Consider the following 15,685-nt stretch of genomic DNA (forward strand, 5'->3'; position numbering starts at 1 on the left):
AATGGAACCTCAATCAGGACATTGCATATTGTGCTTATGTGGGCTTCCTCTTCAGTTTCCTCAGTGTACAAGTTGGTTTTCAGCATAGTAGTCAACAACTGCTCCATATCAGGCTGGGATGGAGGCGGTACTCCAAGAAAAAAGAGCGTTAGAACTTACCAGCATACTGTGCAGTATCCTCCGAGAAAACGAATGCTGGCATTCACTTCAGGTGGATAAATTTGTGCGGATGTAAGTGCTGCAGTGAGAGGCGTTACAGAGCTCTACCGCAAGGAAGTGATGAGAGAGAGTAATGAGGTCTGACAGAGAAAGTGGATACTCAATGGAAGAAGTTGAACATCAGCGGAAGGCAATCGCACAAATTGGAGTATTTGCAAGTGGTAAATACTCTCTCTCCGTGCCTCTCTCTACGTCCCTTCCTCGCACTCTCCCCTTCCTCCATTCTTTGCAATGCTCTACCATTCACTTGGCGTACCGATTCGAGATAGATCGGGCACCCAACCATGTTGGGACATGAAGTTTGAACACGCACTGAAAGCTTAGCAAGGACGTGCCACATGTAGACACCACGATGGCGAGGATAGTGACCTCATCCATTGTCCCCATCACAAGGTGGCTGCCATCAGAGCATTCAAAGTGGACTTCCTTTCCTTCACCTTATTTCTTCTACCACATGAACTGTAGACAGTTAACCTGAAAAAGGAAAGAAAAGGGAGGGCATAGGAAGTTATGTAATAGACAGAAGCATTGCAGAAGGTGTGGGGGTGGGTGTGAGTGTGGGTGATGCGTTGATTGAATGCCTTGGCAGGGCATAACTACTTGATTTTCACGTCAGTGACACAAGTAGGAATGGTAGTGCCCCAGCTGCCACGTCCTCCATCTACCTCTCTCTCCCACCAATATCATACATCACATATAGCTCTAATAAAGCGCTGCCTCAAAATCGAAAAAAAAGCCCAAAAATAACAAAATACTATGGACTCTTCTGGCTGGATATCCATGCGTGTTCGTGTTTCGATGATTCGAGTACACCAAGAAATGCTTAGCCAATGGCAAAATGGGACGCAGATTCGAAACGATGCTTTGCTTACTTTAAGTCTTGCTACCATGCTCACCTAAACTCATGGGACAGAAAACCCTTCAACAAGTGGACGAAGCAACAAAAAGCCATCTTCATTACTGAGGTTGAAGGTCGCCCTACAGTGGTGTCAAGTAAGAGCACAAGTATGCCGTAACTGCATATTTCTACAGTAAGGAGCCGATTTTACTAATTGTGCAGTTTATGTAATTAAAGAAGCGTCGCTTAGACCATTTCACATAAATATTGGAAATGGTACCTCCTGTAACTGTCTCGCTCCCTCATCACCCTTCCTCTTCCGCTTTTCCTGTGAGCATATACTAGCCTTCCTTGGCTACGGCTTTGTGCCCTCCATAGAATTCGGCCAATATTTAACACAATTCGACGATTTGCCTAGAAACACGCACGACTAGCAAATCAGTAGAATGAAGGACGCAACTCAAGACTTTGTGCGCTACACCATTGCCAAACCGTCTTGTGAGAAGAAATTCGCTTTGATATGGAAGGAGTGGCAGTGCTGTCTGGCAAAATAGGGATGAAAAGCGCGTTTTGATGAGTGTACTCCCAATACATTCGAGTAGTGATCCATACTTGCAGAATTAAACATCGTTAGTAGATTTCCATCGGCACTAATCACCACTTGAATGACAAATGGTTTGCAGTCGATCACGCCTTCAAGAGGTAGAATGGAGGCTTGGGAGCCTTTTTCTTTGCAGTTGCCTCAAATTTTGGTTCTTGTCCTGGTTTCCCTGCATGTTCCCTTCATGTTGCACAAGACAGAGACCCACCTAGACTGGCAAGTCTGCTGAATTTGGCAGGGTAGAGAGGGAGGAGGCGAAACTACCACCTCATGATGAATGGGTTGTTGATATTCATGGGATACTAACAAATGGAGAGAAGCAAAGATGCCATTTGAGAGGCAGTACAGAGGTAGCACCACCAATTGCAGCGGGTATGCTACAATCTGCGTGCATCAGTTGCACTTGCCGGAGACATTTACCTCAAGTAGTAGAAGTGGGAAAATGCCATGTTCTTCGTTTGCGATGCAAAACTCTTCTTTGGGAGCTTGCAGGGTAAAATTGTGAGGGTTCAATACGTGGTCATGCTGCATCGGTAGACCTTGATAGAGAAACTAAGGTGAGAGATTAGGCGATAGTGGACAAGACTGTACCGGTTGCACTGTAGGTCTTGATAGCACAGAGTGAGTGAGATTCTTAACTTCGATCCTCTCAATTTTTCTCAGTGTTACCTCAGTGCTGATTATTCATGTTACGCCACTTTACACTGCATTGCTTAGCAGGATGTTATTCAAATGCATCAAGAAGGAACATGTAAATCATATTTTTCATTCTATTATGAGAGTGGGGAAATGATAAAGACTAGTGCTCTTGCTTACATTAAAACACATTTGTTGCGTAAATTTGCAAGCATTTCAAAATATTTGGAGAGGAGGGTTTTTGGTGAATACAGTCTGAATTGGTAGCCCCGAATGTCACATATATGTGACGCCAGGCTCATCATTAACGCATTAGTGGACTAGGCAATTGTGAGAACAGAGAATGGAAATGAGTAATGGGGTGAAGAATGCCTACCATTTCACTGATCCATCTCAAACAGTACGATCTGCTGCATCCAATTCGTCACCATCTCTCCATTAACGTCCCACAATTGGCTCGGCACTATCATTTGATAAACATGAACATACCTATTATACCTTTCAGTTGACCTCAAGTTCTTTGCATTCCATTAGGAGAGTAGTATCCTGATCCAATCCTGCGCCAAGTGGAAGTCCATCCATGACTACGTATTCATTGCCTACGTTCTTCCCTGCCCACCTCCACAGCAAACTGACTATCATGCGTGACTTCTAGATGCCTTCTTTTGCAACTCTATGAAGCTTGACAGCTCACATGCTAATTGCTTTTTCTTTTCATGAAAGCCTTGGTTGTCTATTGCACTCCAAGCAGAGGACATCCACTAGGCAATCTGGAAATAGATAGTAGATTCCGACAAGGCTGCCTGTTGCGAAGAAGCATTACAGTCTGCCCTAGGAACGAAGAATGCCTACTGTGGAATAACGCTAATGATGCCTTCACTAACATCGTGGAAGCATTGAAGCCATATGAAGAGGAACTCCACCTTGTGGCAGGCGATTGCAATGTCGTCCATGACTCTCAAGAGGTGGCCAATGGCACCACTAATTCTAGCCGACTCCCGGTAGCTTCCGTGCGTGAGGGTTGTGAGGTTGTGCGTTCTCTCTCTTCCTGTTGCTCATTCATCCCTCTAGATGCTGCTCAGGGAGTAGCTTTAAGCTTTTACTGGTGCAAACACTTTCGTATGATAAATGCGCGAAGGTAGAGTAGCCTACATAAAGGAGTCTGGCTTCGTGATAGAGATCAAAAGGGTGTCACGTAGATCATCTACTCTAGGATTTTGATACACTGCAACTCATTCTTGCTCCACACCATGAATAATAATGTTGGTAGAGAAATCGGTAGGGGGATTGGTGACCGTCAGAGACTGCTTTCTGTTTGTGGTTATAGTAATCCAAAAGGCAAGGCCGACGTCCGCTCACTTTTACTTGGCAGGCACAGAGGTTGCCGAATATGCAGTCGAAATCGTGCTGCGGTATACGTCGTCCAAAGGTGTTCTCCATGAAAAACCAAGACAGGCGACCAAATGAGCCATTTTTGAGACCATACTGACCTCATATTCGTCGTCATCAAAAGCGACTTCATCACCGTGCGCAGAAAACTTGCTCATTTCGAAAAGGACTGGACAGAGATAGGATGGGGAAAGAATTGGCAGCATCTTATCGATGCAAACCGTGTCAAAAAGTAGGAAGATAAAAATCGTAATTCTTTCACTATGTTCCGGATACGTAGGTGCATACGACGTGGCCGCATTGTGCACAGGGGATGTTCGAGTCGAAAAGGCAAGAGGATATTAACTAGTGCTGCAGTGGCATTGCCACATGCCGTGGATCAAGCCTTGCCGCAAACTAGTTGCTACAATGGTGAGTGGGTAACAGTGATGGTGGATGAGTACACGCAGCAACGTGGAGTAATGAATGAAGTGTCTCGCCAATGTTGGCAGGAAAGCAGAATTAGTGGTGCAAAGGTATGAAGGACATACGACATGTCTAGACATCGATGAAGATAGTAGCCGCTGTGGTTCTTGCGAACCTCCCTACGGCAAGCAAAACATTTTCTTGACACTGTGTCAACCTGCCATGAGGCAATTCAAGAGGCTCGAGTCCTTCTGCAAGAGTCGCGGGCACTTAACGCATGTAACGGACTTTATCAATCCAGGGCTTCTGGAGTAAATTCACTACTCCAGGTCTCATCTAGACTACTTTTCAGGGTGTTAAGTTGAAAGTGAAGAAATTGTGAAAGTAGGAACAGCTCTCATTGAATTACTGTAGTAGTATTTACTACTTCATCTGTCCCAGTGGAACGTTAAATTGTCCTTCAAACCCTCGAAACGGAGGAGTCATGGAAGTAGTAGTTAAGATACCAATTGTCTTCCCAAGAACGTACAAGTGCCTGAAAAGGAAGTCAAGTTGATACCTGACCGTCATGAATGTTGGACGCCGATCTGAGATGATGACCATGCAACTAAATGCAAAGCAATGCAGCTCGGTAAGGACACAGCCTCATCTCTCCTAACCGCGCATCAAAGAGCAGTCAACTCGTTAGGAAATTGGAAAATGGGACAGCGGGTTGGTCCAGTGGTAATGTCAAGTGGCAGAAAGTGATTGTCCTACGTGCCTTCCACTTCGATAAAGACAAAACTCGATTCTTTTTCCATTTTCTTGCCAGAAAATGCGAATCCGTTTGGATTATTTTCCATACCCTTCCGAAAAATGCTCTCTTGTTTAAATATCTTGATGCATCTTTCCTGTTTTTCTAAAATGCAATTAAAATGAAGCATAATACGCAACAGCATACGGTTTACTGGAAAATGTTCAGGAATTGGAAGTTGGAGAGGTTGGGAAAATAACAGGCATTCTGCTCTTTTTAGTACTCAGATGTGTTTTGTGACCTGGAAGTGGGGATGGTAGAGCTTCTAGCTGTTAACCTAATGGTTGGGGAGTCGTTGGCTCTAAGATTACCTACACTTTCATACAAGAAATACTTAGAAAATTGATGATGTATTTGCCACCGAAATAGCACATACGCTACATTAAAACTGACTACCTTTTCTTAGAGTCACAGATGTGTGACGCAGTGTTCTTCATTAGTTAACGGTAAGTGATTGTGCTAGGTCGTGTTGGATAGTGATAAATGGCAATGGTTCTATTAATTCATTCCTTCACCTTGGATTCATCAATCTATCCAACATCTTGTCAGCTATTTATTTACCCATGACTGTCGAGTACTAGTATGCTCTCCTTCATCTGCCTCCATACAATCACCCATTTGGGAGCCATTCATATCCTTACCACAGATTAGCCAGTCTACTTGTTCATTGGCCGCACAATCACTAATCCAATGTGCATACCTCTAGGATCCATAGCTTCATCCATTTCGTATCTTTTTCCCAGCTTCCACTCATTCTGTATTCATCCCTCTAATCGTCTCTCGTAAAAATTTAGACTGCTTATCTTACCTTTAGACCACCACCATAGACTTTCAAATTTAGGACGTGCTGTGTTCCCGAAACAACATCCTGTAAGGAAGGGATTGTATATTACAATCCCAAAGTCTCTCCTTCAACCCGTTGATGATGCATAAGTGAAGGCACCTCGCTGGTACTTCTGACGATAGAGATAAGTAAATGAAAGCTGAGCTTATAAGAGATCTTTGCTAGATGACTACTTGTAGTTTGTGCGGTCACACAAACTGGGGTATCGGGTATCTTGGAGTTGCATTCCCGTGAATCCCGCAATTTTAGTCACTTTGCACATTTTCTTGGTGCTCTCTGATTTGAGACAAGTGATTCTTTTATAATTTAGACTCGTGTAATCTGAGTGTGGGAGGGTGTTAAATGCCTTGGAGCAGGGAGTTATAAGACTGCATCGACTTAATCAAATAATTTACAAATGGTTAAACATTTTGTTGGATTTTAAACCCACCGGAGGAAAATCCTTTTCCCTCCCCGATTTCTGTTTTTTCACTCACACTATCCGAATCCGGCGTATCCCTTAAGGCTATTCAGCTTAAGCAACCGACAAAATTCCCACAAAAAGTCTCTAAGACTGCATCCTTATAAACAAACGGTTTTTCTCGTGGATCATATCTAATACAATCCTCTTTGGATTCCTCAGATTCTGTTACTTCTTTGTGTTTAATGAAGAATTGAATGGAAACGCATTATGCCTTAGAGATTACCCACCACTTCATTAGGCGGGTTAGCTGCATTCGCGTTATCACCGTTGATCCACGAACGTCCCACAAACCAATTCTTTGCTCTCATCAAGGGTTGGCTTGGCACAGCCATTTGTATGAGCCAGACGGGTAATCATCGGTGTCTTGAGGCCTCTGCTGAGAACTCTGCCATCGTCGTTCACAAAAGGTACCACCGAATCCCACAAGTCAGGGTAAAATCTGTGCCATTGAGCAGAGATCAAGAATTCCCTATTCAGGATGTAAATTTAAAGTAAACATGAATTCTTCCTGCAGCACAATTCTCAAGCGCGTTGAACTGCAAGAGTTTGAGCCCAGATCGACGCCATCTACGCTGTCGTCTCAAGACCGCATTCATCACAAACACGTTTTTAGATTTTCATCTTTGTGGCAAGGACTACCCCAGAACATTATATGCATCAAAGTTCTCTGACAAGTCCCCGACGGGTAGCACGTGATCCATGTAAAGATAGGCCCTTTTGAGAAATTACGAGGACCAAGCATTAAGCCATAAAATATATCTATGACGTGTCAGAACAAGTGAAGCCTCTGGAGCCAGATGAAAATAAAGAGGCACGTAAGACAAATAACGCCATCCAAATTGCAATCGTCATCAGGGAAGACTGACCAAGCAGCAGATAAGATAGTGTTAAATATGTTGAATTATAAAAAGCTGAGTGGATATTTTGCATTGATTTGTCCATCACTCATAGCAAATAATGCGGTCATATCCTCGACCTCGAATTAATGCCTTTCAAGCAGAAAATGGGGTTTTTTAATTGTGCCCGCCTCCTTCCACCTACAGATGAGCGAGAAAGTGTGCAGCAGCCAATGGCAGAGCGAATTGTGAGTTCATTGATTTATCGACTTATTGGAAATTGATTTGCCACACGACGTTAAGGTTGCGTTCGCGCTCGCGTCTGTTTAACTGCGGTGGTTCGCGGGCTGGGAGACGAAATCAGAGCTGAGGAGTGCGACTCGCTTCAACACTTCACACGCTCATCTTGGCAGATACACCAAGAAAGTTTCCCTTCATCGCCGCAAATGGCTAGCAGCAGTTCCTTTTTCATCGAGATAGTGAGGGAAAACCCCATCCGGAACCAAAATCGTACTGCGAAAGGTGGGCTTTGCTACTTTTTATAGTGCCATCAACAAACCCATAGATGATTACTTAAAATAAAGTTAAACTTTTAGAGTTATGAAAAGTTTATTTAAACAAATATATAGTGCAATACTTTAAGAAAGAAATCCGCGCCTTTTGAGCGTTTCTTCTATGTAGAAATTTTTATTTACGCACTTAAAAGCATCTAAATACCAGTGTATTTTTAACCCATATTCAAAAAATTTGATATATTTGTAAGATTTTCCTACTTTTGAAGCTAAGAAGTAGGATTATGAATTTTTGGCCATAAAGGAGTAGAATGTCAGCCCATTACAGCTCTGTTTTCTTGTGCTTGTCTATTCAATTCACTATAAGGATGCCCTTCTGGTCATCCCCTCCGAGCCCTAGCAGAGGCCACCCAAGGAAGGGAAAATCTCACAACCTTTTCTATAAGCCTCACGTGTGTGGAAAGAATCACTTGCCATGGAGAGTAGTTTTTGCCATTTCTGTCGAAACATTACATTGGCTAAGAATTGTGCTGTGATTGCACAGAAGTAACTTTGTCCTATCACTGACAGTCTGGCTCCTACATCATGGGTGAAGATGTATATCCAGATGGGAGTGCCATTTGTCGAAGACTATGTCAGGGTAATGAAGAATTTCTTATTTATGTGGATCTTTCTTACGTGGTATGCATTGGTTTGCAGGACGTAAATTTACCAACCAGTTTAATCGCTCCCTGCCGCACCCAAACGGCTTCTCCTTTTGACTTACGCTTAGGTCAGCAGTGTTCAATTTTATCAACGGAATCTCTTTGTGTACAAAAAGTAGGATTTTTATAACTATTTTGGCAATTTATCACTGTGTACAAATGCTGTCTCAGATGAACTGTCACTGGTAGAGACGAGACGTTTAAAAACCCCTTAGTAAACCATAAATATCTGTAATAACCAGTCAGCGGTCAGCGTACAGGTAGGTTTAATGATCGAACAAGATCAATTAGAACTAAGAAGCAGGACTTCTTTCTTTGGAAACGTATAAGCCTTGGGTAAAGTTCCTTTTAAATGATAAACATTGTATATTCAGTCACATGTACCCATTGCATTATAGGCAAGACAGAGGTTTCTACTTGCGAAAATTTGCTTGACGAGTATATTGAAGGAGAATCTGGCACAGAGGAGGTAAATTTGTATAATGTTTTAATTTATCACTGCTTTGTTTTAAACTAAAAAATATCCCATGTTGTTGTACTTGAACTCCCTAGTGTCCTTCCTTCGAGGTGCAACGGGATAATGAATTGACACGGAAATACAGCGTTACATTTCCCTTTGATTGCAGCGTCACTACGTTTCACCGTGCCATAATTGTCGACTGGATGACTATGGTAGGAATGAGGCAATAATGCTCTTATGCAAAGTTTGGGCTAAGATGTCAAAAATAGTTTTATATTCTTTTCATTCTTCTTCTTTATCTCAGTTGCAAGCCTACTTGAAAATCGACACAAAGGGTTTGCACATGGCTGTATGGCTTATGGATCACTACCCGTGGCGTGAAAATGCAACTATGGGAAATTATGTGGTGACAGCACTGGCAGCTCTCATGGTGGGCGACAGAATCACCACGACCAGAAGTGAAGACGGATGCGATAACATGCGCCGCGATCTGGTCGCTTTCTCTGACAACCGCTATTGCGTAGAATTGGTTAGCTTGTGCATTTCCGATTTGGCATCTGCCTCCTGCCGTCAGTTCTACTTTCGATGATTCAGTTATACCCTTTAGATTGTGGAGAATGAAACATCTATGCTGAATTTGTTCTGCTGTGACCTGCCATTGCCCACTCCGCATACCTTTCTCAAACGCTGCATACAGGCCATGGATGATGTCGCTCAAATATTTGATTTGCAACGGGTAAATTTTACATTCATACGCTTTCCTATAAAGCACCTCCCTTATCACTAGTTACCTTTTGGATTTAGGCTGCAGCCCTGTGCCTGTACTGCTTCGATCTGGGTCTACTAAACTGCAAATTAGTACAATACTCTGCAAGCCTGAAGTGCTCTGCAGTGGTGCTTCTCCTCCGACGACTTATAAAAGGATCTTGTATCTGTTCGAGGGAGGAGACCAACGATCCCTGCAACTGCTGTCAGTTCCACCAACTGTGTGAATGGACGGAAGAACTGAAACAGACAATGGATCAAGAGTGGAATGAAGAGCTTTATTTTGTTTCGGATATCTACGCAGGACTATTGAAAGAAGCCAAATGCTTCAATAATCATTGCAAAACAAAAATGATTAAGGGTTGCGCTCCAGCTTTTGAGGTAGGATTGAATTGAAACCATCTTATCGAGATAGTGTATATACCACAAAATGAGTTAATCAGCCGATCACTTTTGAGCTCAAATATTGTTCATAATTCATCACGAGGCAGTGCCTTATTACTAGGTTATAGTCCAGTAAACTCTGAAATTGGGTACCGATTGTTTAGTTGACTTGGCTTTACGTCACCTTGACCTTGATGAAGCTAAACTAGGACAAGCTGTCATGGCTTCTAAAGCGTTCATGCGATGTAAAATTTTGTCTGATAGCTGGGACAATATGGGCACGCTAAATCAAAGGGAAGACATGTCGGTTTTTTAAAGAATTAAATATGCCCTAACAGTCTGTATTCTTGGAACTTTCTAGGCAGCTTACATTAAGCACAACAAAAGGGTCTACATGAACATACCAATAAGCGGGATCTTGGTAAACACCAACTTCAGTGAAATTTGAAGGGCTTCTGCTTCCCTTCACACCTTTCCACCCCCCCATTTTAATGGTAGCATAACGGTACTGCAGCTGATGTGGGTAAAAAGTAAACACTTTGCAATTATGTCCACCAAAAGTGAAATTAACTTCTGACTTTGAATGGAGGCCTCCAGTGAAAGGATGCATGCATTCTTTCATTTCTAAATAAATTAAATTTTTTTTCACTTTTTGATTTTTCACCAATTTGGAGGTAGACGTCGAAGATACACAACTGTAAGCATCTCCACTTGTATCATTTAGTGTTACTTTATAGCGCTGAGCTCAATCCATCCACCAAGAAGAGTTGTTAAGTTTCCCAGTAAAGAAAAGTACTTCATCATTTGCATATTGGAAGACTGGCTACTTCAAGTTAAGTTAGAAGGCTATGGCGCCAAAGCCACGATGACCGAAGAATTCGCGTGGCTAAAGTCGCCATTCCAATAAACATTGCATTTCCACTAAGCTCTTGTCCTCTAGCGTTTTCTAACCAACCTTTTACATCAAATATCTCCACTTAGCCACCACTGCGAGAACCATCCACTAGCCAGGACCGACAACCATTAATTCTTAAAGGGCTCAGGGGGCATCACACCTATACATCAGCCATGTACCCCATTGGTTTCACAGCACTCTAGGTGTAAGATGAGATTGCTGCATTTTTGAGCAAACGACGCCATTAACCAAAAGTGCCTTTATCTCGGTAGTGTACAGCCTTTAGCCTCTCTCGCTGCAAGTCTTATTTTCCTTCTGTACAACCACTTATTAGGCTTCCACATAGCCATTGGAAAAGTTAACGATTTCGCATTTATTTATTTTTCTCATACATTTATATAAGTGTTATTGATTTTTTATAATGAATGATTGAAACGTGAGACCTCGGTATAAGTTAGGCTGTGAGCCACCCTTTTGTGAATGACGAAATTAGAGCGGTAGGAAAAAAAAGATTGGTGCAAATCTCTGCTGGAAGACCATTGATTGAAGGTTTGAGGTCTGACGAGGACTTTGGACTTTTGTTGCAATGGGACGGGGTTTGCATACACCCACCACAAACACTGGAAGCGGGATGTTTGCGTTTTACTCACTGCAGACTGCTCTTGTCTTGCATGACAGAAGGCAAAATATGACAAAAATTAGGAGATTCTAATACATTTTCCTGAGTGCAAACTTTGTTTAAAAGCCTGCATATCCACAGCCACACAACACTACTTATATGCTAAATGAGTAGCATTACTCACCAGGCCAAAAATGTCTAATTTTAGCTTGCAGTAGCTGACATCAGACTTCTCGGGAATTTGAAGCTAACAACGAAACTGTAAAAAATTAATAATAACATTTATCGAGCAAATATGGAAATTCGCCTCCTTGCTAGATAATAATCCAAGAAGTATATTGAATCGCCTTAACTGCTGAAATGAGTGATGTCTTCATAAATGCAACTTCATCCACCTCTCCCAACTTATCCAAGAAAGTATTCGATTAGCAAAATCAACAGGCAACCTGTCAACAAATGTTTGGCAGTCTTTTATAACAGGCAGAGGATGAAAAGAATCAGCGTGACATTTTTTAACTTTGTGATATCGTGACTACTGTCGCATTTGCGAATGCACATCGCAGTGGTACACAGTCAACTCGTTCTTTGGCGTCCTCGACAGTCAACTGCCAACAAAGTATTTAGCGACATTACTGCATATGAAAGACAGATCAATTTACCAATTAATTTTTCTATTTCTGGCTCTCCTAAAAGTCGCGTTGGTCAGAACCTATTGAAAAAAACAGTTAGAAGGGGTGGCCGGAGTTGTTCTGCGATGGTTTTCTACCACTACCAGTCCGCACAGCGTTTTCAGTCCTTTCAAACTACCGTGACAACAATGAATCCCGGAGAGTAGATTGCAGAGGTTACTTCAGTGAGGGGGATTGGAAGGATAAAGGGTGGAGCGGAGTAGATATTCAAGAGTGGTAATCATTTACTACCAGTCGGTGTCACGGCCGTGACATCCTCGACTGGGAGATAATAAGTTACGGAAGTCGCTGCGAATTCGGCGATCTAGAGTTGAGCAGAATCCCAGGAGGGTGACACATCCGAAAAACACGATTAAAACCACTTTTAAACTAGTTCGTTCAGCTTTAAAACCCATTCATGAATGCATTGAAGTAAATCGGTGAGGTTAGTTTGGATATAGGCTTCGATGGGGGGAAAGCCTAAGCAATAACGCAAAGGGATTATGAATAAAAAGACCACTTCGCAAGACCATTTTAATTCCACCTTTTTAATACAATCTTTGCAGCTCTTAGGAAAAAAAAATCGAAACTGGAAGGCAGCTGACACGAGAAACTGGACCACGTGGCGGCATGACTTGGGAGCAGCATGGATGGTCGACTTGACCACCTCGTTCTACTGAGAAGATTGCAGATGTCAACAACAAGGTCACCTGTGAATGCGATATCTCCAAGTTGAACCGAAACATGGGTTCCATTGACATAGAAAAACGCGGCCGGTAAGGTTACAATCTCCTATGACAATCCGCTCGACTTTGCTACCCGCGCTGGGGTGTTAGCCCTCTAAAGATACCTTTTGAAATGAAAATGCATGTGATCGCCGATTGTTTCTTTCCTCCCCAGTAGCAGGCTTGCTCCTTGTACGACTACTTCACTAGACCCGTCATCCATCAATCAGCTGTTCCACATGCTGACTGAATAATCAAAGGTGCAAGAGACTACTTGGACAAGTTAAGGGAACCACTATAGCCATGCCGGTGTGTATAAGAAGTAGGGTCGGCCTTGAGGCCTTTGCGCTACTCAAATGACTTACTTCAAAGCAACTGAGAGTCAAATTACTGTGATTGGGCTAAAGTCTTCTCTAGAAATGATTAAGTGCTGGTTTCACGCCTTTGTTAACACTCTGCCATCACTATCACCTGCCATTTCGATAGGCGGCATCTGCAACGGCCTGGCCTACGATAAGTCCACCAGCTTCTCTTGTACGAAGGGGGAGACTCGTGCAACTCGCAACAGAGAGTAGTGTCGACACCATTATTCCTCATTGGCCCAGTCTTACTGCTATACCTTTCACAATGCCACTACGAACAGGGTTTCATTTTAGAACTCTTTCCATTAGAAAAGCTCATAAGAACAATTTAATAACAGAGAGCTTAAAAGCTAATAGCTGCTAACGTTCTTGGAAAGCTGACATCAGCTGACGTAAGTGAGCCTCGTGCAGATATCTGACTCTAAGCCAAGATTTCGCTACATATCATGACTGCTCAAAAGGAATTTTTTTGTACTAAGGAAAAAGAAGCTTTCTAGCATTTTTTACCCTATTTCTACAGTTATGTCGTAAGGTAGGTCACAGGAAAGTGTACAGTATACACCTTCATCGCGGATAGCACCTCTTCATGCACCTGGAACATCGCAAACATCGAAGCATTTCGCCGAGCACACAGCGCATAGCACATGGATCGTATGAAGAGACATGGAGTTGGGAACTCACAAGGACCAAGAATATGGCCTACAAAGTTTCAAATTTCGATAGTCGAGGTAAAGATGCACGCATCAGATTAACACGGATTACCATATGACACAGACTGCGTCATCAAACTGACAAACGTCATCGAAGAAGGTTGACCAAACCAACAGACAAGTTGGCATTAAAAAGCTAATTAGTAAATTTAATGTAGACTGTGAAACTCTCATTTGAAATTCAGTGTTTTCGATCATGCAATGATTCATCCAACACCCGTAGCAAAGCGAGGTGTGCGCAATTCGCGAGGTCATCATTTCTAAATGCTGTCTTTTAAGCCACAAAAATAAATAATTTGATTTATTAAGTACTAACCTTAGCCTTCTTCATCCACCTACCCGTGAACGTTGGAGTATACAGCGAGCGAGAAAGTATGCTGCAGCCGATAGCAGGGCAAATCGTAAGTTCATTGATTTATTGATTTATTGGATTTTGATTTACCACACGACGTTAAAATCCCGTGCTTGTTCGTGTCCACTTAACAACTGAGGTGGTTTGCGCCGAGTTAAGGAGTGCAGGTCGCTTCATCACTTTACACGCGCATCTTGACACTTCACTGGGAAATCCGCAGAAGCGCTCCACTTCACTAAGGCAAATGGCCGACGGAAAGAATAAGCGATGCGACGAAGAGGCAGAGAACACAAAGTCAATGAATCGGTGCCTAATGGATTGTAGGTTATGCAATTTCATATTTAATCAAAATTTAAAACAAGAATTTTCCATGCATAAAACAAGGATCTTGCTTTTTAGGTCAAGGTAAAAATCCGAGTACAAGCAGAGACCATTGTGAAGCTAGTCCAAAAGAAGGTATTTATGAACTTTTGTTTGCACTTTTCTCAACTCATATTTTGTCCAACAGGGCTTACTAAGTAGATAAAAAGCGTTACTTCTAAGAGTTATATGGAGTCCATTTTTTAGTAAAATTTACGCTTAATTTAAAAGTCTTCCCCTTCTTTAGGCGAATGCTCAACAAATCCACCCATGGGCCAACCAGCGAACCCATCAAATCAAATAAATCCTTTTGAATCAATGCCTGGGTGCCCTACATCACAGACCGCCTATCCAATTAATGGTAGAAATTAGGCTTTTTTAACTTGTTATCGACTGAAGGAGTTACCTTTGAAGAGCTCATACTTATTGCCTCGGCTCTTACACTATAGATGGGAATAAATATTTAATTTTATAGAGTAGAAAACACTAAACAGATTGAAGTATGCTTTCTTTATAATTAAAAATTTATACAGTAGGAGTAATATTTAATTGTTAAGTGAAGGAAATCTAGTTTTTTTCATAGAACTTTGTCATTCTGTAACATGTAAATGTCTTACATGCTTATGATTTTTTTGACTAGAAAAGTCCTTTTTTAATTCAGGGAAAAACCTATCTAAAAATAACAGACCCTTTCAAGACAGTTTGATGTTCATCGCTGACATAATCCGGTCAGTAACAAATCCTTCAGGTCGAGGTAATTTTGCCCTACTTATGTGAGCATTGCCTACTCCAAATGAGGACATTATTTTCCGAGCCAGTTACAACACCATAAGGGATGTGACTGTAAATCCCTTATGTGCTTATTGCCTGATTTTAACATCTTGGATGGCAAAATGTTGTGTCTATGCGCAGATAATTATTGAGCCATTTAAAGTGATTTGTATCGATTACGGTCCATGCAAACGTCGGTGTTGACACCAAATTCGATTGACAAGCAGGGAAAACCTATGAAATTAATCATACTCTGCCACTTAGAAGGGCAATTATGACGTTGTTAGCCCATTTTCCACATTGCATTTCATTAGGTAAAGGTGTGTTTCAACAACTTCCTCTAGCAATTTGAAAAAGTTGTAATTCTCTACCAC

The 15,685-nt window shown here is 42.1% G+C and overlaps 2 protein-coding genes across 2 annotated transcripts in view; both read left to right on the forward strand. All coding sequences in view use genetic code 11, as the record gives it.

The window, feature by feature from the left end:
- Positions 1–7,191: 7,191 nt before the first annotated feature.
- EGR_10684 (G2/mitotic-specific cyclin) lies at positions 7,192–10,756 on the forward strand (the record flags this gene model as incomplete). Its single annotated transcript, XM_024499933.1, has 9 exons — positions 7,192–7,276; positions 7,328–7,546; positions 8,639–8,709; positions 8,793–8,912; positions 9,005–9,229; positions 9,308–9,436; positions 9,505–9,846; positions 10,211–10,270; positions 10,574–10,756. The coding sequence occupies 9 exons, from the start codon at positions 7,192–7,194 to the stop codon at positions 10,754–10,756; spliced, it is 1,434 nt and encodes a 477-aa protein (XP_024345646.1).
- A 3,273-nt stretch (positions 10,757–14,029) lies between these two features.
- EGR_10685 (Cyclin-B1-3) overlaps positions 14,030–15,685 on the forward strand; it is a gene marked incomplete at both ends in the record, with an annotated part of 5,910 nt that continues 4,254 nt past the window's right edge. Inside the window, 6 exons of the mRNA XM_024499934.1 lie at positions 14,030–14,060; positions 14,150–14,229; positions 14,320–14,500; positions 14,580–14,636; positions 14,788–14,901; positions 15,202–15,294. Coding sequence (XP_024345647.1) covers positions 14,030–14,060; positions 14,150–14,229; positions 14,320–14,500; positions 14,580–14,636; positions 14,788–14,901; positions 15,202–15,294 — 556 coding nt within the window. The remainder of the gene's footprint in view (positions 14,061–14,149; positions 14,230–14,319; positions 14,501–14,579; positions 14,637–14,787; positions 14,902–15,201; positions 15,295–15,685) is intronic.

Source organism: Echinococcus granulosus (assembly GCF_000524195.1).
Source record: "Echinococcus granulosus chromosome Unknown EG_S00252, whole genome shotgun sequence".
Taxonomy (NCBI): Eukaryota; Metazoa; Platyhelminthes; class Cestoda; order Cyclophyllidea; family Taeniidae; genus Echinococcus; species Echinococcus granulosus.